Source organism: Bombina bombina, chromosome 1 (assembly GCF_027579735.1).
Source record: "Bombina bombina isolate aBomBom1 chromosome 1, aBomBom1.pri, whole genome shotgun sequence".
NCBI lineage: Eukaryota > Metazoa > Chordata > Amphibia > Anura > Bombinatoridae > Bombina > Bombina bombina.
Genome location: NC_069499.1, coordinates 445,493,048 through 445,517,631, shown reverse-complemented (window position 1 = coordinate 445,517,631; position 24,584 = coordinate 445,493,048). Strand labels below are relative to the sequence as shown.

The 24,584-nt window shown below is 42.3% G+C and overlaps 1 protein-coding gene across 1 annotated transcript in view; it reads right to left on the bottom strand.

The window, feature by feature from the left end:
• Window positions 1-7,674: 7,674 nt before the first annotated feature.
• UBR3 (ubiquitin protein ligase E3 component n-recognin 3) overlaps window positions 7,675-24,584 on the bottom strand; it is a 1,090,259-nt gene continuing 1,073,349 nt past the window's right edge. The window contains 1 exon segment of the mRNA XM_053698420.1: window positions 7,675-8,083. Within this exon segment, the coding sequence (XP_053554395.1) occupies window positions 7,966-8,083 (118 nt within the window). The 3' untranslated portion in view covers window positions 7,675-7,965.

Here is a 24,584-nt window from a genome sequence, read left to right as displayed (position 1 = left end):
CCAGGGCGGGCCGTGGACCGGACACACCGTTGGAGAAAGTAATTTATCAGGTAAGCATAAATTCTGTTTTCTCCAACATTGGTGTGTCCGGTCCACGGCGTCATCCATAACTTGTGGGAACCAATACCAAAGCTTTAGGACACGGATGAAGGGAGGGAGCCAATCAGGTTACCTAAACGGAAGGCACCACGGCTTGCAAAACCTTTCTCCCAAAAATAGCCTCCGAAGAAGCAAAAGTATCAAATTTGTAGAATTTGGCAAAAGTGTGCAGGGAAGACCAAGTCGCTGCCTTGCATATCTAATCAACAGAAGCCTTGTTCTTGAAGGCCCATGTGGAAGCTACAGCCCTAGTAGAGTGAGCTGTGACTCTTTCAGGAGGCTGCCGTCCCGCAGTCTCATAAGCCAATCGGATGATGCTTTTCAGCCAAAAGGAAAGAGAGGTAGCAGTAGCTTTTTGACCTCTCCTTTTACCAGAATAGACGACAAACAGAGAAGATGTTTGTCTGAAATCCTTTGTTGCTTCTAGATAAAACTTTAAAGCACGGACTACATCTAAATTGTGTAACAAATGTTCCTTCTTTGAAACTGGATTCGGACACAAAGAAGGTACAACTATTTCCTGGTTAATATTCTTGTTGGAAACAACCTTTGGAAGAAAACCAGGTTTAGTACGCAAAACGACCTTATCTGCATGGAACACCAGATAGGGCGGAGTACACTGCAGAGCAGATAACTCAGAAACTCTTCTAGCAGAAGAGATAGCAACTAAAAACAAAACTTTCCAAAATAACTTAATATCTATGGAATGTAAAGGTTCAAACGGAACCCCTTGGAGAACTGAAAGAACTAAATTTAAACTCCAGGGAGGAGTCAAAGGCCTGTAAACAGGCTTGATCCTGACCAAAGCCTGAACAAAGGCTTGAACATCTGGCACAGCCGCCAGTCGTTTGTGTAACAAGACAGATAAAGCAGAAATCTGTCCTTTTAGAGAACTCGCTGATAATCCCTTATCCAAACCCTCTTGTAGGAAGGAAAGGATCCTGGGAATTTTGATCTTACTCCATGAGAATCCCTTGGATTCACACCAACAGATATATCTTTTCCATATTTTATGGTAAATCTTTCTAGTTACAGGTTTTCTGGCTTGTACCAGAGTATCTATCACAGAATCCGAAAACCCACGCTTAGATAAAATCAAGCGTTCAATTTCCAAGCCGTCAGCTGGAGAGAGACTAGATTTGGATGTTCGAATGGACCCTGTACCAGAAGATCTTGTCTCAAAGGTAGCTTCAATGGTGGAGCCGATGACATATTCACCAGGTCTGCATACCAAGTCCTGCGTGGCCACGCAGGAGCTATCAAAATCACGAGGCCCTCTCCTGTTTGATCCTGGCTACCAGCCTGGGAATGAGAGGAAACGGTGGAAAAACGTAAGCTAGGTTGAAGGTCCAAAGCGCTACTAATGCATCCACTAGAGTCGCCCTGGGATCCCTGGATCTGGACCCGTAGCAAGGAACTTTGAAGTTCTGACGAGACGCCATCAGATCCATGTCTGGAATGCCCCATAATTGTGTCAACTGGGCAAATATCTCCGGGTGGAGTTCCCACTCCCCCGGGTGGAATGTCTGACGACTCAGATAATCCGCCTCCCAGTTTTCCACTCCTGGGATGTGGATCGCAGATAGGTGGCAGGAGTGATCCTCCGCCCATTTTATGATCTTGGTCACTTCTCTCATCGCCAGGGAACTCCTTGTTCCCCCCTGATGGTTGATGTAAGCAACTGTCGTCATGTTGTCTGATTGGAATCTTATGAATCTGGCCTTTGCTAGCTGAGGCCAAGCTTTGAGAGTATTGAATATCGCTCTCAGTTCCAGAATGTTTATCGGGAGAGATTCCTCCCGAGACCATAGACCCTGAGCCTTCAGGGAGTCCCAGACCGCGCCCCAGCCCACTAGACTGGCGTCGGTCGTGACGATAACCCACTCTGGTCTGCGGAAGCTCATTCCCTGGGACAGATGATCCTGGGTTAGCCACCAACGTAGTGAGTCTCTGGTCTCCTGATCTACTTGGATCACTGGAGACAAGTCTGTATAGTCCCCATTCCACTGTTTGAGCATGCACAGTTGTAATGGTCTTAGATGAATTCGCGCAAAAGGAACTATGTCCATTGCTGCAACCATCAATCCTACTACTTCCATGCACTGAGCTATGGAAGGTCGAGGAACAGAGTGAAGAACCTGACAAGCGTTTAGAAGCTTTAACTTTCTGACATCTGTCAGGAAAATCTTCATTTCTAACGAATCTATTATTGTCCCCAAGAAGGGGACTCTTGTCGACGGAGACAGGGAACTCTTTTCTATGTTCACCTTCCAGCCGTGAGATCTGAGAAAGGCCAGAACGATGTCTGTGTGAGCCTTGGTCTTTGAAAGAGACGACGCTTGTATCAGAATGTCGTCCAAGTAAGGTGCCACTGCAATGCCCCTTGGTCTTAGAACCGCTAGAAGGGCTCCGAGTACCTTTGTGAAAATCCTTGGAGCCGTGGCTAGTCCGAATGGGAGAGCCACAAACTGGTAATGTTTGTCCAGAAAGGCGAACCTTAGGAACTGGTGATGATCTTTGTGGATAGGAATATGTAGATACGCATCCTTTAAATCCACGGTAGTCATAAATTGACCCTCCTGGATTGAGGGTAAGATCGTTCGGATAGTTTCCATTTTGAACGATGGTACTTTGAGAAATTTGTTTAGAATCTTTAAATCTAGAATTGGTCTGAAGGTTCCCTCTTTTTTGGGAACTACAAACAGATTTGAGTAAAAACCCAGTCCTTGTTCCACAATTGGAACTGGGTGTATCACTCCCATTTTTAACAGGTCTTCTACACAATGTAAGAATGTCTGTCTCTTTATTTGGTTTAAAGATAAGTGAGACATGTGGAACCTTCCCCTTGGGGGTAGTTCCTTGAATTCCAGAAGATAACCCTGAGAAACTATTTATAGTGCCCAGGGATCCTGAACATCTCTTGCCCAAGCCTGAGCGAAGAGAGAGAGTCTGCCCCCTACTAGATCGGGTCCCGGATCGGGGGCTGCTCCTTCATGCTGTTTTGGTAGCAGCAGCAGGCTTCTTGGCCTGTTTACCCTTGTTCCAGCCTTGCATCGGTTTCCAAGCTGGTTTGGTCTGCGAAGCATTACCCTCTTGTCTAGAGGCTGCAGAGTTGGATGTCGGTCCGTTCCGGAAATTGCGAAAGGAACGAAAATTAGACTTATTCTTGGCCTTGAAGGGCCTATCTTGTGGGAGGGCATGGCCCTTACCCCCAGTGATGTCTGAGATAATCTCTTTCAACTCTGGTCCAAAAAGGGTTTTACCCTTGAAGGGGATATTAAGCAATTTTGTCTTGGAAGATACATCCGCTGACCAAGACTTTAGCCAGAGCGCTCTGCGCGCCACAATTGCAAACCCAGAATTTTTCGCCGCTAATCTAGCTAACTGCAAAGCGGCATCTAAAATAAAGGAATTAGCCAACTTAAGTGCGTGTATTCTGTCCATGACCTCCTACGGAGTCTCTCTATTGAGCGACTTTTCTAGTTCCTCGAACCAGAACCACGCTGCTGTAGTGACAGGAACAATGCACGAAATGGGTTGTAGGAGGTAACCTTGCTGAACAAAAATCTTTTTAAGCAAACCCTCCAATTTTTTATCCATAGGATCTTTGAAAGCACAATTATCCTCAATAGGAATAGTAGTGCGCTTGTTTAATGTAGAAACTGCCCCCTCGACCTTAGGGACTGTCTGCCATAAGTCCTTTCTGGGGTCGACCATAGGAAATAATTTCTTAAATATAGGAGGGGGAACAAAAGGTATGCCGGGCTTCTCCCACTCCTTGTTCACTATGTCCGCCACCCGCTTGGGTATAGGAAAAGCGTCGGGGTGCACCGGAACCTCTAGGAACTTGTCCATCTTACACAATTTTTCTGGAATGACCAGGTTGTCACAATCATCCAGAGTAAATAAAACCTCCTTAAGCAGTGCGCGGAGGTGCTCTAATTTAAATTTAAATGTCACAACATCAGGTTCTGAATCTGAAATTTCCCCATCTGACAAAAACTCCCTCATGGCCCCTTCAGAGTCGTGTGAGGGAATGACAGAACAATTATCATCAGCGCCCTCCTGCTTCTGCTCTACAGTGTTTAAAACAGAGCAATCGTGCTTTCTCTGAAATTCAGGCATTTTGGATAAAAAATTAGCTATGGATTTATCCATTACTGTCGCCAATTGTTGCATAGTAACAAGCATTGGCGCGCTAGAAGTACTAGGCGACTCCTGCGTGGGCAAGACTGGTGTAGACACAGAGTGAGATGAAGCAGAACTATCTTTACTCTCCTCATCTGATGAATCATCTTGGGCAACCTTACTATCTGTGGCAGTACTGTCCTTACTTTGTTTGGACGCTATGGCACAATTATCACACAATTTGGAAGGGGGAGACACATTGGCTTCCATACTTACAGAACATAGCTTATCTGAAGGTACAGACATGTTAAACAGGCTTAAACTTGTCAATAAAGTACAAAAAAACTTTTTAATTAAAACCGTTACTGTCTCTTTAAATTTTAAACAGGGCACACTTTATTACTGAATATGTGAAAAACAATGAAGGAATTGTTCAAATTTTCACCACAGTGTCTTAAAGCATTCAAAGTATTGCACCCAAATTTTCAGAGCTTTAACCCTTAAAATGAAGAAACCGGAGCCGGTTACAGGTTTAACCCCTCTACAGTCCCAGCTACAGCCTTTGCTGCGACTTTACCAAACCCAGGGGGGAATACGATACCAGATGAAGCCTTCTAGGAACCTTTTCAACTACTTTCAGATCCACACACATGCAGCTGCATGTCCTGCTCTCAAAAGTAACTGCGCAGTAATGGCGCGAAAATGAGGCTCAGCCTACTACAGTGAAGGCCCTTCCTGACTGAAAAGGTGTCTAAACCAGTGCCTGACGTTAAAAAACATTCCCCAAAGTTTATAAGTGTGAATTTCAACCTCAATCTGAATAAAATGCCCAAATAAAGCAATCGATCTTGCCCATAAAAGTGTCTACCAGTTTTATAGCCCATATTAAGCCCTTTATTCTGTTTGAGACTAAGAAAATGGCTTACCGGTCCCCATGAGGGGAAATGACAGCCTTCCAGCATTACACAGTCTTGTTAGAAATATGGCTAGTCATACCTTAAGCAGAAAAGTCTGCTGTTTCCCCCAACTGAAGTTAATTCATCTCAACAGTCCTATGTGGAAATAGCAAACGATTTTAGTTACTGCTGCTAAAATCATATTCCTCTCACAAACAGAACTCTTCATCTTTTTCTGTTTCAGAGTAAATAGTACATACCAGCACCATTTCAAAATAACAAACTCTTGATAGTAGAATAAAAAACTACAACTAAACACCACATACTCTTAACCATCTCCGTGGAGATGTTGCCTGTGCAACGGCAAAGAGAATGACTGGGGTGGGCGGAGCCTAGGAGGGACTATATGGACAGCTTTTGCTGTACTCTTTGCCATTTCCTGTTGGGGAAGAGATATTCCCACAAGTTATGGATGACGCCGTGGACCGGACACACCAATGTTGGAGAAATAGCTTACCTTTCCACATGGGGATTTCTATCAGTCTTCTAGCATTACCACGTCTTGTTAGAAAAAAATGACTGAACATACCTTAAGCAGTTAAGCCTGCAAACTGTTCCCCCCAACTGAAGTTCTCTGGTATTCAACAGTCCTGCGTGGGAACAGCAATGGATTTTAGTTACTGGTGCTAAAATCATATTCCTCTCAGCAGAAATCTTCATCACTGTTCTGCCTCAGAGTAAATAGTACAAACTGGCACTATTTTAAAATAACAAACTCTTGATTGAAGAAATAAAACTACAAATCTAACACCACATACTCTTAACCACCCCCGTGGAGATGCTACTTGTTAGAGCGGCAAAGAGAATGACTGGGGGGGGGCGGGGCCTGAGGGGAGCTATATGGACAGCTTTGCTGTGTGCTCTCTTTGCCACTTCCTGTAGGGATTGAGAATATCCCACAAGTAAGGATGAATCCGTGGACTGAATAAACCAAGTAAGAGAAAAAGACCTTAATACAGCTATCCCTACATGCAGAAGCTTCATTATGTCAAGAAAAAAACTAACATTTAAAGCATAATGTAGATATTCTTTAAACTAGCCCAACTTGTTCTTTTTGATGGATCCCTTTAAGATTCCAATGAATATTATCTAGAAATGTTATTTAGAAATACATATCTCTGTCCCACCAAGTGTGCATGTATACAATCTTATAAATTATGTGATGCTGCCTCTAAGTATGCAAAGTTTTTGAGGCAAATATATGCATATTTTCTGCTTGACACGTTGACAAATCTGGTGACATATTATCAATGCCTCTTTTTTATTGCCCATAGGTAGTGAAGCATAAAAAGCAGTAAATGTGCTATACAAGTGCTTTACTGATAATCAACTTTGATTTGACACAGAATTTGAATTATGTCTCATTTATGGGGCAGGTTGCAAATTTCTATTCCTACCACACATCTGGATGGTGATGGGAGTCACATATGTAGCTTGTAATTTGGGTTTGCCATTCTTGCAGTTTTATACAATAAGTGTGTATTATATTTTCTAATTGCTCTGTAAAATTACGCTTTAACTTGTTCAGTGCAGGAAGTAGCTACCGTAAGTGGCAGGAACCTAAACACATAAAGTAACTAAAACTAGAAGGAAAACAAATCCAAAAAGCAATCGCCTTGTGCGACATACGCTTGTCATTTACTTAAATAGTGAGAAAATCTAAAATTCCTGAGAATGAAGTTACTTTTCTTTTGTAATGACTTAGAAGCTTTTAAAAGATCCTCTCAGTAAATAACGCACTTATTTATATCTTCCTGAACGCATGTATATATTTATACACACATACAGATATATTTTATATATATATATAGATATATATATGATTACATAGGTGTTCTTTTAAAATGTATAATACCATCTGTAACTATACAATATCTCACAGGAAACAAAATGTGTTTTACAAAGATGTTCTAATTACATTTGAAGAAACAAAAATAAACACAAAGGGTTTAAAAGCAAATTAGCTATACACATACGTATGAACATATGAACAAGAGCTTATCGGATAAAAGTGCAGTTCCATTTCACATATATATGGAGTTACATACAGTATAATTGTAAAGCATATATTGTTTAAACAAGAATTTATGGCTTTACATAATAAGGCTCAACAGCCACTTTTTCCCCTTCCAAAATGTATATTTATATATTTTTGTATTAAAGTTAATGGGGTTTAACATGAAGAAACTGATGTAAAGTGCCTCTAACCATGCACTAATGTGGTGGGTTTGTAGCAGCTTTCAGATATTAATTTGGAAGTTTACACAAAAAACGTCCAAGATTGATTTATGCATTCGAGCTATAGAAAAAGAGGGTGAAAAATTAAGGAAAAGTAAATAATTTATGCACAAAGTAAATGGAACTGCACACACACACACATATATATATATATATATATATATATATATATATATATATATATATATATATATATATACACATATATATATATATATATATATATATATATCAATTTAAAACATGGAGCAGTGCCATATGACTCAACTAATGGCCACAAACATTCAATTACCATTGTGCTTTCCTTTGTTTATGCCAGACATTTACTGTCCTAGGACTTTAACTACATTTCCTTTCTTTATATCCCACACTTTCCGCATGTGCATGGATCTGATGTTATTAGTATAGTAGCACCTAATCACTAAAAAGCTTTATAACTGCAGGCTCTCTTGCCCGCCCTTCACTGTTTGGGAAGTCCCTTTCTTCCTGCTGGAGTGTCCACTTGTTGACTGCCAACGAAGACCATGAAAAACCATGTATATCTTCACAGCCCATTATAATGTGGCCCCCATCTTTTGTTGATGTGATCAAACGTGTGGGATACCCATTGCTGTTCCAGAACTTTGTACCTCTCTTTGCAAATGTACAATGGCTTTCCGCGCCTACAAAATAAGGATTATAAATTAAAGATATACATTAATTACATGTGCAGTAAAATACAGACACACTTTGTTAAAATACCAGCTTAAAACATAATTTTTGCTTACCTGATAAATTAATTTCTTTCATGGTGGTGAGATTCCACAATCCATTACTCCTGGTAATTACTCTTCCCTACCACTAAGAGGTGGCAATGATTCTTAAACCCCAAGAACTCTATAAAACACATCCTACATAACCAGTACCTCAGTCTAATGTATGGCTGAGGACAAAGAGGAAGGAAAAATAATAAGAGCCAACAAAATAAGAGCAGGGAAAAAAGATGTGTACTATAAAGAAAAAAAAAAGCAACCCAGAAAAACAGGGTGGGGTCTCCTGGACTCTCACCACCATGAAAGATAAGCATAAATTATTTTCTTTCATACAGGTGGTGAGAGTCCATGATCCATTACGCCTGGGAACTAATACCCAAGCTGTGGAGTCCACGAGTAATAACAGAAAAGGGTAGGATTTAAAAACATATTTTTTCACTGAGAAATGAAATGCACAACACTAATAGAACATAAAGAAAAACAGAATTTATGTTTACCTGATAAATTACTTTCTCCAACGGTGTGTCCGGTCCACGGCGTCATCCTTACTTGTGGGATATTCTCTTCCCCAACAGGAAATGGCAAAGAGCCCAGCAAAGCTGGTCACATGATCCCTCCTAGGCTCCGCCTACCCCAGTCATTCGACCGACGTTAAGGAGGAATATTTGCATAGGAGAAACCATATGGTACCGTGGTGACTGTAGTTAAAGAAAATAAATTATCAGACCTGATTAAAAAAACCAGGGCGGGCCGTGGACCGGACACACCGTTGGAGAAAGTAATTTATCAGGTAAACATAAATTCTGTTTTCTCCAACATAGGTGTGTCCGGTCCACGGCGTCATCCTTACTTGTGGGAACCAATACCAAAGCTTTAGGACACGGATGAAGGGAGGGAGCAAATCAGGTCACCTAAATGGAAGGCACCACGGCTTGCAAAACCTTTCTCCCAAAAATAGCCTCAGAAGAAGCAAAAGTATCAAACTTGTAAAATTTGGTAAAAGTGTGCAGTGAAGACCAAGTCGCTGCCCTACATATCTGATCAACAGAAGCCTCGTTCTTGAAGGCCCATGTGGAAGCCACAGCCCTAGTGGAATGAGCTGTGATTCTTTCGGGAGGCTGCCGTCCGGCAGTCTCGTAAGCCAATCTGATGATGCTTTTAATCCAAAAAGAGAGAGAGGTAGAAGTTGCTTTTTGACCTCTCCTTTTACCGGAATAAACAACAAACAAGGAAGATGTTTGTCTAAAATCCTTTGTAGCATCTAAATAGAATTTTAGAGCGCGAACAACATCCAAATTGTGCAACAAACGTTCCTTCTTTGAAACTGGTTTCGGACACAGAGAAGGTACGATAATCTCCTGGTTAATGTTTTTGTTAGAAACAACTTTTGGAAGAAAACCAGGTTTAGTACGTAAAACCACCTTATCTGCATGGAACACCAGATAAGGAGGAGAACACTGCAGAGCAGATAATTCTGAAACTCTTCTAGCAGAAGAAATTGCAACTAAAAACAAAACTTTCCAAGATAATAACTTAATATCAACGGAATGCAAGGGTTCAAACGGAACCCCCTGAAGAACTGAAAGAACTAAATTGAGACTCCAAGGAGGAGTCAAAGGTTTGTAAACAGGCTTAATTCTAACCAGAGCCTGAACAAAAGCTTGAACATCTGGCACAGCGGCCAGCTTTTTGTGAAGTAACACAGACAAGGCAGAAATCTGTCCCTTCAGGGAACTTGCAGATAATCCTTTTTCCAATCCTTCTTGAAGGAAGGATAGAATCCTAGGAATCTTAACCTTGTCCCAAGGGAATCCTTTAGATTCACACCAACAGATATATTTTTTCCAAATTTTGTGGTAAATCTTTCTAGTTACAGGCTTTCTGGCCTGAACAAGAGTATCGATAACAGAATCTGAGAACCCTCGCTTCGATAAGATCAAGCGTTCAATCTCCAAGCAGTCAGCTGGAGTGAAACCAGATTCGGATGTTCGAACGGACCCTGAACAAGAAGGTCTCGTCTCAAAGGTAGCTTCCAAGGTGGAGCCGATGACATATTCACCAGGTCTGCATACCAAGTCCTGCGTGGCCACGCAGGAGCTATCAAGATCACCGACGCCCTCTCCTGATTGATCCTGGCTACCAGCCTGGGGATGAGAGGAAACGGCGGGAACACATAAGCTAGTTTGAAGGTCCAAGGTGCTACTAGTGCATCCACTAGAGCCGCCTTGGGATCCCTGGATCTGGACCCGTAGCAAGGAACTTTGAAGTTCTGACGAGAGGCCATCAGATCCATGTCTGGAATGCCCCACAGCTGAGTGACTTGGGCAAAGATTTCCGGATGGAGTTCCCACTCCCCCGGATGCAATGTCTGACGACTCAGAAAATCCGCTTCCCAATTTTCCACTCCTGGGATGTGGATAGCAGATAGGTGGCAGGAGTGAGACTCCGCCCATAGAATGATTTTGGTCACTTCTTCCATCGCCAGGGAACTCCTTGTTCCCCCCTGATGGTTGATGTACGCAACAGTTGTCATGTTGTCTGATTGAAACCGTATGAACTTGGCCCTCGCTAGCTGAGGCCAAGCCTTGAGAGCATTGAATATCGCTCTCAGTTCCAGAATATTTATCGGTAGAAGAGATTCTTCCCGAGACCAAAGACCCTGAGCTTTCAGGGATCCCCAGACCGCGCCCCAGCCCATCAGACTGGCGTCGGTCGTGACAATGACCCACTCTGGTCTGCGGAATGTCATCCCTCGTGACAGGTTGTCCAGGGACAGCCACCAACGGAGTGAGTCTCTGGTCCTCTGATTTACTTGTATCTTCGGAGACAAGTCTGTATAGTCCCCATTCCACTGACTGAGCATGCACAGTTGTAATGGTCTTAGATGAATGCGTGCAAAAGGAACTATGTCCATTGCCGCTACCATCAACCCGATCACTTCCATGCACTGAGCTATGGAAGGAAGAGGAACGGAATGAAGTATCCGACAAGAGTCTAGAAGTTTTGTCTTTCTGGCCTCTGTCAGAAAAATCCTCATTTCTAAGGAGTCTATTATTGTTCCCAAGAAGGGAACCCTTGTTGACGGAGATAGAGAACTCTTTTCCACGTTCACTTTCCATCCGTGAGATCTGAGAAAGGCCAGGACAATGTCCGTGTGAGCCTTTGCTTGAGGAAGGGACGACGCTTGAATCAGAATGTCGTCCAAGTAAGGTACTACAGCAATGCCCCTTGGTCTTAGCACAGCTAGAAGGGACCCTAGTACCTTTGTGAAAATCCTTGGAGCAGTGGCTAATCCGAAAGGAAGCGCCACGAACTGGTAATGTTTGTCCAGGAATGCGAACCTCAGGAACCGATGATGTTCCTTGTGGATAGGAATATGTAGATACGCATCCTTTAAATCCACCGTGGTCATGAATTGACCTTCCTGGATGGAAGGAAGAATAGTTCGAATGGTTTCCATCTTGAACGATGGAACCTTGAGAAACTTGTTTAAGATCTTGAGATCTAAGATTGGTCTGAACGTTCCCTCTTTTTTGGGAACTATAAACAGATTGGAGTAGAACCCCATCCCTTGTTCTCTTAATGGAACAGGATGAATCACTCCCATTTTTAACAGGTCTTCTACACAATGTAAGAATGCCTGTCTTTTTATGTGGTCTGAAGACAACTGAGACCTGTGGAACCTCCCCCTTGGGGGAAGTCCCTTGAATTCCAGAAAATAACCTTGGGAGACTATTTCTAGCGCCCAAGGATCCAGAACATCTCTTGCCCAAGCCTGAGCGAAGAGAGAGAGTCTGCCCCCCACCAGATCCGGTCCCGGATCGGGGGCCAACATTTCATGCTGTCTTGGTAGCAGTGGCAGGTTTCTTGGCCTGCTTTCCCTTGTTCCAGCCTTGCATTGGTCTCCAAGCTGGCTTGGCTTGAGAAGTATTACCCTCTTGCTTAGAGGACGTAGCACTTTGGGCTGGTCCGTTTCTACGAAAGGGACGAAAATTAGGTTTATTTTTTGCCTTGAAAGGCCGATCCTGAGGAAGGGCGTGGCCCTTACCCCCAGTGATATCAGAGATAATCTCTTTCAAGTCAGGGCCAAACAGCGTTTTCCCCTTGAAAGGAATGTTAAGTAGCTTGTTCTTGGAAGACGCATCAGCCGACCAAGATTTCAACCAAAGCGCTCTGCGCGCCACAATAGCAAACCCAGAATTCTTAGCCGCTAACCTAGCCAATTGCAAAGTGGCGTCTAGGGTGAAAGAATTAGCCAATTTGAGAGCATTGATTCTGTCCATAATCTCCTCATAAGGAGGAGAATCACTATCGACCGCCTTTATCAGCTCATCGAACCAGAAACATGCGGCTGTAGCGACAGGGACAATGCATGAAATTGGTTGTAGAAGGTAACCCTGCTGAACAAACATCTTTTTAAGCAAACCTTCTAATTTTTTATCCATAGGATCTTTGAAAGCACAACTATCCTCTATGGGTATAGTGGTGCGTTTGTTTAAAGTGGAAACCGCTCCCTCGACCTTGGGGACTGTCTGCCATAAGTCCTTTCTGGGGTCGACCATAGGAAACAATTTTTTAAACATGGGGGGAGGGACGAAAGGAATACCGGGCCTTTCCCATTCTCTATTAACAATGTCCGCCACCCGCTTGGGTATAGGAAAAGCTTCTGGGAGCCCCGGCACCTCTAGGAACTTGTCCATTTTACATAGTTTCTCTGGGATGACCAACTTGTCACAATCATCCAGAGTGGATAATACCTCCTTAAGCAGAATGCGGAGATGTTCCAACTTAAATTTAAATGCAATCACATCAGGTTCAGCTTGTTGAGAAATGTTCCCTGAATCAGTAATTTCTCCCTCAGACAAAACCTCCCTGGCCCCATCAGACTGGGTTAGGGGCCCTTCAGAAATATTATTATCAGCGTCGTCATGCTCTTCAGTATCTAAAACAGAGCAGTCGCGCTTACGCTGATAAGTGTGCATTTTGGCTAAAATGTTTTTGATAGAATTATCCATTACAGCCGTTAATTGTTGCATAGTAAGGAGTATTGGCGCGCTAGATGTACTAGGGGCCTCCTGAGTGGGCAAGACTCGTGTAGACGAAGGAGGGAATGATGCAGTACCATGCTTACTCCCCTCACTTGAGGAATCATCTTGGGCATCATTGTCATTGTCACATAAATCACATTTATTTAAATGAATAGGAATTCTGGCTTCCCCACATTCAGAACACAGTCTATCTGGTAGTTCAGACATGTTAAACAGGCATAAACTTGATAACAAAGTACAAAAAACGTTTTAAAATAAAACCGTTACTGTCTCTTTAAATTTTAAACTGAACACACTTTATTACTGCAATTGCGAAAAAACATGAAGGAATTGTTCAAAATTCACCAAATTTTCACCACAGTGTCTTAAAGCCTTAAAAGTATTGCACACCAAATTTGGAAGCTTTAACCCTTAAAATAACGGAACCGGAGCCGTTTTGAACTTTAACCCCTTTACAGTCCCTGGTATCTGCTTTGCTGAGACCCAACCAAGCCCCAAGGGGAATACGATACCAAATGACGCCTTCAGAAAGTCTTTTCTAAGTATCAGAGCTCCTCTCACATGCGACTGCATGCCATGCCTCTCAAAAACAAGTGCGCAACACCGGCGCGAAAATGAGGCTCTGCCTATGCTTTGGGAAAGCCCCTAAAGAATAAGGTGTCTAAAACAGTGCCTGCCGATATTATTATATCAAAATACCCAGATAAAATGATTCCTCAAGGCTAAATATGTGTTAATAATCAATCGATTTAGCCCAGAAAAAGTCTACAGTCTTAATAAGCCCTTTTTGAAGCCCTTATTTACGATCGTAATAAACATGGCTTACCGGATCCCATAGGGAAAATGACAGCTTCCAGCATTACATCGTCTTGTTAGAATGTGTCATACCTCAAGCAGCAAGAGACTGCTCACTGTTCCCCCAACTGAAGTTAATTGCTCTCAACAGTCCTGTGTGGAACAGCCATGGATTTTAGTGACGGTTGCTAAAATCATTTTCCTCATACAAACAGAAATCTTCATCTCTTTTCTGTTTCTGAGTAAATAGTACATACCAGCACTATTTCAAAATAACAAACTCTTGATTGAATAATAAAAACTACAGTTAAACACTAAAAAACTCTAAGCCATCTCCGTGGAGATGTTGCCTGTACAACGGCAAAGAGAATGACTGGGGTAGGCGGAGCCTAGGAGGGATCATGTGACCAGCTTTGCTGGGCTCTTTGCCATTTCCTGTTGGGGAAGAGAATATCCCACAAGTAAGGATGACGCCGTGGACCGGACACACCTATGTTGGAGAAAAGCAATACAAAATAACCAACAGGCAAAAATAAATCCACTTGAGACAACTGGCTGAAGGATACCCTTGAGGCTGCCTCGAAAGAAGCAAGAACATTAAAATGGTAAAAAAACAAACAAGCATGAAGACCAAAGACCGGACTGATTCTATCTCAATGCCATCACACCAAGAGAAATAGAATCTGGATAGAAAGAAGGACCCTAAAATAGAAGGTATGAATGCAAAAGAAGCAGCCAAGGTAAGAAACTGGATAACAGAACCAGATCTGATTACCATATGCTGGAGCAAAACAGAATTACCAAAGCTCTTCCTGCCAAAACTTGGCCTATAATAAAAGAGAAGAGGTGGAAAAAAATATGGGATAATTCACATGGGAAACCATGAGAATTATCTTTGGGCGACCCCAAAGATATATTATCTGATAGAAAATAACCGGATGAAGAAACCACTCTTCCAAATGGAAAAACTGAAGACTGAGAAAAAACTGCTTTCCAGTTATACAGTCCTGGAACAAAAACAGCAGAAATCAGACAGCAATACGCTTCTGTTGAGGAAACAAATAGAGATACTATCCTGATGATTGACATAAGATACAGATGTAATATAGTCTAATTTGAAACAGAGAAAAAAATTCCCAACTCTGAAGGGCCCTAAATATAGCAGAGAGATCTACAACATCAAAAAGGTAACCTCGCCTCCTGAGGAAACTAAACTCATACCTTCTGAGACCCCCAAATGGTCCGATCCTGAAAAACTTGCATCTGTAGAGATTACAGACAAAAGAAGCCTCCTGCATAAAGAGCTAATAGCTCTTCTACCAAGACAGAGACAGACTGGAAAGTAAATGAGACCTCAGAGACAACTGAGAAAAGGTTTGTGTGTCACTGGAAAAACATACAAGATGAATAATACTTATATGGAAGCAAGCAAAAGGAATAGCGACCAAGGCCAAAAACAAGAGACCTGACACCTCCAAGCAAAGAGCAACTGAAGGAAAAAAACAGAGACTGAAAGTTCTAACAGGCAAACCACAGCTTCAACCATCTTAGCATTGCCAAATAATGTTTCATAGAAACTGAATCTATAAAACCCCCAGAAAAGCAACCGTTATCTGAGGAACCAGTAAACTGTTTGGAAAAAGGATATCCCAACCATGTTGTTGAATAAACAACAACAGTCTGGAGGAGAGAAATATTGAAGAATGAAAAGATGGAACTTGAACCAATATATCATCCAGACCAGGAAACACTGCAATACACTGAAAACTGATTGTAAAGAAGAGGGTATCCAATACCTTAGTGAAAACAGACCAAACAGAAGAGCAACAAAATAAAAAAGCTTGTCCAAAAAAAAAAACAAGCAATCTCAAAAACCAATTATGTTCCTAGAAATAAGAACATAAAAGGAAATCATCCTTAAAATCTATTGAGGACATAAACTGACCTCACAGAAAAGTCCAAAAGTAGTTTTCATATCGAAAGTAGGAACTTGAGAAGCTTGTTTAAAGTTTCTAGATTAGAATAGTTCCTTCCTACTTATGGAAAAATACATAGAATGGAGATCCCATCTACCTGAGCCTACAGAGTTCCTAGAAAGATAGAACAGAAAAAACCTCCTTTGGGAGGCCTTGATCTGAAACCTATTCAATATTATTGAGATTAATTCAAGAAACATTAATAGACTAAAACCAAGCTTATTGAAAAAGGAGTAAACTACCCCTACCAAAGCTTCTCGATCGAGTGCTGCACCTATATGCAAACTTGGATGGGTATAAGATCTTAAACTGCTTAGGCCTGTTGAAATTCAACTAATGGGCACAAACCCTGTGAGCATTCCCCAGAGAAAATAAATTGGTCTGGTATCTAGCTTTGCAGTCTAGCAAGCAGAGGATATAGTGCTCATAACCAGTAAAAGGCACAGAAACATTTATCAAATACTAATCTATTATTTCCTGATGCAACCAGAAGATACTAGGTGGAAAAATATTTCTCAGCCCTCTTCTGATGAAAGGGACAAAACACAAATCTAAGCTTAAAATATACCCTTGGACTACTAGTCCTGAGAAAGAAAAGCTCTTTAACCCCAGACAGTGTAGAAATAATGGAAACCCAAACCAGGACTAAATAAACACTCTCTCTGTAAAGAAAGAGATACAAGTCTGGAATTAGAAATCATGTCAACAGACAAAATTCTAATTATAAAACGCTTCTAGAAAGAACAGCTAAAGACATACTCTAGCATTGATGAGAGACCACAAAGCTTTTGCACATCTAAACAGCATACAAGGTTTAATAAAATCTTACTGGCAGAATCAAAAGAAAACTGCCCAGAAAGACAAAGATCAATCAACAGCCACATCAGCAATAAATACCACTGAATTGAAAATATAACTTGCTTGCAAATAAGCCCTCCTAAGGAAGGAAATAAATGTCCTAACTAAAAAGGGGCTAGAAAGGAAGAACGATCATCCAAAGGAATGCTAAAACATATAGCCACAGTAAAAATGACCCCAACCATTTTGGGCCTAGCTTCCAAAAGCTCAATAATGGAAGCCTTGAGAAGAAATAAAAGGAATACCTATCTTAGTCCAATTTCTGAATATAATCTTAGAAATATCAACAGGGACAAGAAACACACCAAGGGATTAAACAGTATATAACTAAACTGGTATATCCCCATCTATTTTAGGATGATGTAACCTCTAAAGTAAGTAAGAAAGCAAAAAATCCCTTAAAAAGAGAATGAATATGCTTAACATAAAATGAAATAAAAGGATGTCAGTAAAATTATCAGAATAAGACTCTTGATTAACAAAGAAAAAACATCCCCATAACTATAAACATTAACCTTAGCAGGCTAAGAACTAGAAGAAGGTAAATTCTCAACTTACCTTTTACCCTAGTAGTAATGGTCAGAATGCATTAAAACATTAATACATTTATTGCATAAGATTGCTGAAGGAAATATATTAACATATAACAATATAAACATTTAATAGTGATAGTAAAATTTTCAAATGACCCAGCTTCAAAGGCAGATTTAGAGACAGAATTACAAGGCTCCATAACTGCAAAAAAATGAAATTTATTCTTACTTGATAAATTTGTTTCTTTTACGATACGATGAGTCCACGGATTTCATCCTTACTTGTGGGATATCGCCTCCTGGTCAGCAGGAGGAGGCAGAGAGCACCACAGCAGAGCTGTATATATATAGCTCCTCCCTTCCCTCCCACTCCAGTCATTCGACCGAAGTTAGGAAGAGAAAGGAAAAGCCAAGGTGCAGAGATGACTGAAGTTTAAAAAATTAAAGACCCGTCTCAGAAAAACAGGGTGGGCCGTGGACTCATCGTATCATAAAAGAAACAAATTTATCAGGTAAGAATACATTTCATTTTCTTTTACAAGATACGAGGAGTCCACGGATTTCATCCTTACTTGTGGGATACAATACCAAAGCTATAGTACACGGATGAAACGGGAGGGACAAGACAGGGACCTAAACGGAAGGCACCACTGCTTGAAGAACTTTCCTCCCAAAAACAGCCTCAGCCGAGGCAAAGGTATCAAATTTGTAAAATTTGGAAAAAGTGTGAAGAGACGACCAAGTTGCAGCTTTACAAATCTGCTCAACAGAAGCATCATTTTTGAATGCCCATGAGGAAGCCACAGCCCTAGTGGAATGAGCCGTAATGCGTTCAGGAGGCTGCTGTCCAGCAGTCTCATATGAAAACCGGATGATACTCTTCAGCCAAAAGGAAAGAGAGGTAGCCGTAGCTTTCTGACCCCTACGTTTCCCAGAAAAAACGTCAAACAAGGAAGACGACTGACAAAAATCCTTAGTCGCCTGTAAGTAGAACTTCAAGGCACGGACCACGTCCAAATTATGTAACAGACACTCCTCCTTAGAAGGAGGATTAGGACACAAGGAAGGAACAACAATTTCCTGATTAATATTCTTATCAGAAACAACTTTAGGAAGAAAACCAGGTTTGGTACGTAACACCACCTTATCCGCATGGAAAATAAGATAAGGAGAATCACATTGTAATGCCGAAAGCTCAGAAACTCTTCAAGCAGAAGAAATAGCAACCAAAAATAAAACCTTCCAAGATAACAACTTAATATCTATGGAATGCATAGGTTCAAACGGAACCCCTTGAAGAACATTAAGAACTAAATTCAATCTCCAAGGAGGAGCAATTGGTCTAAACACAGGCCTGATTCTAGTCAGAGTCTGACAAAAAGATTGAACCTCTGGAACCTCTGCCAGACGCTTGTGCAGCAAAATAGAAAAGGCAGAAATCTGTCCCTTTAAGGAACTCGCTGACAACGCTTTCTCCAATCCTTCTTGGAGAAAAGACAAAATCCTGGGAATCCTAACCCTACTCCAAGAGTAGCCCTTGGATTCGCACCAATAAAGATATTTACGCCATATCTTATGGTAAATCTTTCTAGTAACAGGCTTACGCGCCTGAATCAAGGTATCAATGACCGAATCAGAGAATCCCCACTTAGATAAAATCAAGCGTTCAATCTCCAAGCAGTGAGCTGCAGAGAAACTAGATTCGGATGATGGAAGGGTCCCTGAATGAGAAGGTCTTTCCTCAATGGAAGCTTCCACGGTGGCTGAGATGACATGTCCACCAGATCGGCATACCAAGTCCTGCGAGGCCACGCAGGAGCGATGAGGATCAACAAAGCTGTCTCCAGTTTGACTCGAGCAATTACCCGAGGAAGGAGAGCAAATGGAGGGATGACATAAGCTAGACTGAACGACCAAGGCACTGCCAAGGCATCTATCAGCTCGGCCTGGGGATCCCTGGACCTGGACCCGTATCTCGGAAGCTTGGTATTCTGACGAGGTGCCATAAGATCCAACTCCGGCCTGCCCCACTTGAGAATCAGGTTGGCAAATACCTCTGGATGGAGTTCCCGTTCCCCCGGATGAAAAGTCTGTCTGCTAAGGAAATCCGCTTCCCAGTTTTCCACTCCTGGGATGTAGATTGCCGACAGACAAGAGTGAGCCTCCGCCCACTGAATTATCTTGGCTACTTCTGTCATCTCTAAGGAACTCCTTGTTCCTCCCTGATGATTGATGTAAACTACAGTCGTAATGTTGTCCGACTGGAATCTGATGAATTTGGCCGAAGCCAACTGAGGCCAAGCCTGAAGCGCATTGAATATTGCTCTCAACTCCAGGATATTGATGGGAAATAGAGACTCTGATCGATTCCACACACCCTGAGCCCTCAGGGAGTTCCAGACTGCTCCACATCCTATCAGGCTGGCGTCCGTTGTCACTATCACCCATAAGGGTCTGCGGAAGCATGTCCCCTGGGACAGATGATCCGGCGACAACCACCATAGAAGAGAGTCCCTCGTCTCCTGATCTAGATCTATTTGAGGAGACAAATTTGCATAATCTCTATTCCATTGTCTTAGCATGCTCAGTTGTAGAGGTCTGAGATGAAAACGAGCAAACGGGATGATGTCCATTGCCGCTACCATCAATCCAATTGCCTCCATGCACTGAGCCACTGACGGCCAAGGAGTGGACTGAAGGGTTCGGCATGTATTCAGAATCTTTAACTTTCTGACGTCCGTTAAAAAGATCTTCATGGATAGAGAGTCGATCAGAGTTCCCAAGAAAGGAACCCTGGTCTGTGGAACTAACAAACTCTTTTCTAGATTCACTTTCCACCCGTGAGTACTTAGAAAGGACAGAACAATGTCGGTATGAGACTTTGTTAGCTGATAAGACGACGCCTGAATCAGAATATCGTCCAGATAAGGCGCCACTGCAATGTCCAGCGGCCTGAGAACCGCCAGCAGAGACCCCAGAACCTTCGAGATAATTCTGGGCGCCGTGGCCATACCGAAAGGAAGAGCCACGAACTGAAAATGTTTGTCCAGAAAGGCAAAATGGAGGAACTTGTGATGATCTTTGTGGATAGGAACATGTAGATATGCATCCTTTAGATCCACGGTAGTCATAAATTGACCCTCCTGGATTAATGGAAGAATGGTACGTATAGTTTCCATCTTGAATGATGGAACCCTGAGAAACTTGTTTAGACTTTTGAGGTCTAAAATGGGTCGGAACGTTCCCTCCTTTTTGGGAACGACAAACAGATTTGAATAAAACCCCTGTCCCTGTTCCCGTATTGGAACGGGACATATTACTCCCATGGAAAAGAGGTCTCCTACACAACGTAAGAACGCCTCTCTTTTTATCTGGTCTACAGAGAAAGAAGAAACCTTCCTCTGGGGTGAGAATTTTTTAACTCCAACTGATACCCCTGAGACACAATTTCTAGTGTCTAGGGATCCTGAACATCTCTCATCCAAGCCTGGACAAAGAGAGAAAGTATACCCCCTACTAGATCCGGTCCTGGATCGGGGGCCGACCCTTCATGCTGACTTGTTAGTAGCAGCTGGTTTCTTGGATTGTTTACCTTTGTTCCAAGACTGGTTGGGTCTCCAAATGGACTTTTTTGGGGAATAATTCCCTTCCTGTTTAGCGGAAGAGGGATCTCCCTTGAAATTTCGAAAGGATCGAAAATTACTCTGTCGCCCTCTCTGTTTGGACTTTTTATCCTGAGGGAGATGACCCTTGCCTCCCGTGATGTCAGAAATAATTTCCTTCAAGTCAGGCCCGAACAGGGTCTTCCCCCTGTAAGGAATAGCCAAAAGCTTAGACTTGGATGACACATCCGCAGACCAAGACTTCAACCATAAAGCCCTGCGTGCTAAGATGGCAAAGCCTGAACTCTTTGCGGCCAATTTAGTGATCTGCAAAGAAGCATCTGTAATAAATAAATTAGCTAACTTAAGAGCTTTAATCCGATCCTGTATCTCTTCCAGAGGAGTCTCCATCTTAAGAGACTCTTCCAGGGCATCGAACCAATAAGCGGCCGCGGTGGTAAGTGTAACAATACAGGCCGCCGGTTGCAAAAGGAATCCCTGGTGAAGGTACATCTTCTTAAGGAGACCCTCTAACTTCTTATCCATGGGGTCCTTAAAAGCACAACTATCTTCAATAGGGATAGTAGTCCGTTTGGCCAGGGTAGATATGGCTCCTTCAACCTTGGGAACCGTCTGCCAAGAATCCCTAATAGCGTCAGCTATAGGGTACATTTTCTTAAATATAGGAGAAGGGGAGAATGGAATACCTGGCCTCTCCCATTCTTTAGCAAGGATCTCCGATGTTCTCTTAGGAACTGGAAAAACATCCGAGTAAGAAGGAACTTCCAGATATTTGTCCAACTTACTCAATTTTTCTGGAGGGACCACTATTGAGTCACAATCATCCAGAGTAACCAACACCTCCCTTAGTAATAGGCAAAGGTGTTCAAGCTTAAACCTGAAAGAGACTTCAGAGTCCGCCAGGGGCAAGGCACTCCCAGAATCATAGAGTTCACCTTCAGACAAGACCTCCGTGCCCTCCAGTTCAGTGCGGGAGGGTACGTCCTCAATCGCCATCAAAGAATCAGAGGCTGAATTGACCACACAATTGTCTTGTCTTGTACGCTTGCCGTGCGATATAGGAAAATTAGATAACGCATCAGAAAGAGTAGAAGACATCACTGCAGCAATGTCTTTTAATGTAAATGCGGCAGAAACTGGCAAAATACCTGGCATCGCTTGAGCGGGAGTTAAAGGCTGTGACGCTTGGGGAGAAAGCTGCGGCATACTCTGCATCTCATCTGTATCTTGAGAAGCATCCACTTTAGGCAATGATGTATCAAAAAAAAATTTGGTCTTTAAACACATAGAACATGGGACAGTTTGAATAACATCTGAATCCATGATTGGACAGAAAAATACAAACAACTTGACTTGTCTCTTTAAAAATAAAAAATATTTTTAACTGTAAGAAAACGAACTGTCAGTAACCAGATACTCCGGATGGAACTACTGACACAATAAAATAGGGTGAATGCTTGTTAATTAGCAAAGAGCAAAACAATCAAAGTCTTCAGACACCAATGAAAAAAACCTGCACCTCGCCTCAGCAGCTCTGCTGAGGCGTCTACCTGCCCCCTCGATCGATCAACAGACAAAACCGCCTCTTATTCCAGGTCCGGATCAGCACTACGACGCTGCAGACCGCTTGCTTAGAAACCATGCGGTCGTAGCGTCTCACGAACAGCACGTATCAGGAACCGGGACTTCCGGAAGTGAATACTGCGTGGCTTTTCTCTAGCCCCAGCGCGCCAAGGAAGCCCCGCCTGTCGTGGGCGTGATCCAAGCCCATAGAAATGTTGCGACACGGACATATTGTTAGACCGGGCAAGAGTATAAATAGAGCCCACGTGGTCGTGTTGTCTCTACTATAGGAAACACTGCAATTAGCCCAGAATATGAACCGGAGGTTCGAGCAATAAAACGTGTACATTAACATTCCCCAGCGTCAGCCAAAAAACCCCCTTGAGGCATATAAATCAAATAGCCATGAGCCCTGTAAGCGTTTCAGTTTTTAACACGCAGCAGGGAGAGTAACGTAACAGTGTGGGTGCTACAGAATCCTAAGAGAACCCACACTCTGTAGACAAGGAAGCTCTGTGAGAGCCCATGATCTGTCCCCAACAGAACAAAAATGTAAAGCCACATCTGAGATAGCACCCAGAAAAATAAGGACTGCACTTACCTCAATGCTGAGTAACAGCATGAAAGTCCCACAGGATCAAGAGGTCTTCTCCCTCCAGCAGCTCTGCGGACACAGAAGGGCCTTAGTTACTATATGCTAAGACCATAATCCAGAAGGGCAGCAGAAGTATGGGAGGCGCAGTGAGGCTAAAACCCCACCAGTTCCCACTGCTCTAAAGCCACCTGTAGCTCTACTCTAGAGGCTGACAAGGAATACGGCTACACCCTATGGTAAAATATCACACTTTGGCACCATTTTAAAAATAATAAACTCTTGATTGAAGAATCTAAACTAACACCTCACTTTACCTCTTCCTATCACTAACACAGGCAAAGAGAATGACTGGGGTGGGAGGGAAGGGAGGAGCTATATATACAGCTCTGCTGTGGTGCTCTTTGCCTCCTCCTGCTGACCAGGAGGCGATATCCCACAAGTAAGGATGAAATCCGTGGACTCATCGTATCTTGTAAAAGAAAACTATACACATAAACTATACAACTAAACATACAGTATATAACAATATATATAGTAATAGCCTAAACAGCTTATCAAGTGCCATGTAAATAAAAATATAGTACTTACCCAACGACTCTCTGCTACTGGAGGAAGCCAAGACCAGTGCTGAAACATAACAGCAGAGGAACTGGAATAATATTATATCAACGAACCAACAGGCAGAGGCAAAGGACAAATCCCTGCCACACCCATGGCAAGGCTTGTGTATAAGTCCCCACTGGTGAAATACATGCCACATCCAATACGCCAAATACATCCATCTGACAAACACTGTACTCTGAGGGGAAACGGGCCTCAACTCGAACTGAGAACCTCTCTACCAGTAGAGGCAAAGACAAGAGTAAGGTATTGGTGAGATGGGAGGGGTTTTATAGAGGTCTTGGGGTTTTGCAATCTTTGCCTTCTTCTAGTGATAGGTAAGAGTAATTCCAAGGAGCAATTGATTGTGGACTCCACCTGTCTGAAAGAAAACTTTTACTATATCTATTAGATATTTAGAATAGAGGTGATTTATTATTGTACTTCAAGATGAAAACACAAAGAAAACAATATATATCATTATGAAGGTAAAGGTTCTTTAAGCCTGTAATCACAGTTCCATTTCAGCAATGTGTCCTATAAAACAACTTTTTGGCATTCCTCAAACTTTTTCATCCTTTTGTCCACAAAAAAATGCAATCCATGAGATTGTGATTACTGACATTGCCAAAGGAGAATTTTACTAGATGTCTTGAATGGGTTACAAGACAAATTATTAAATCACCCAATCAGATATGTAGTATGAAATCATTGTCTTGAATGAGACTACATTTATCATTGATTTTTTTTTTTAAATGATCATGACCCCTAATACCAGCTTCTTCCCACTTAAAAGTCTGAGAGACTCAGATTGAACTGT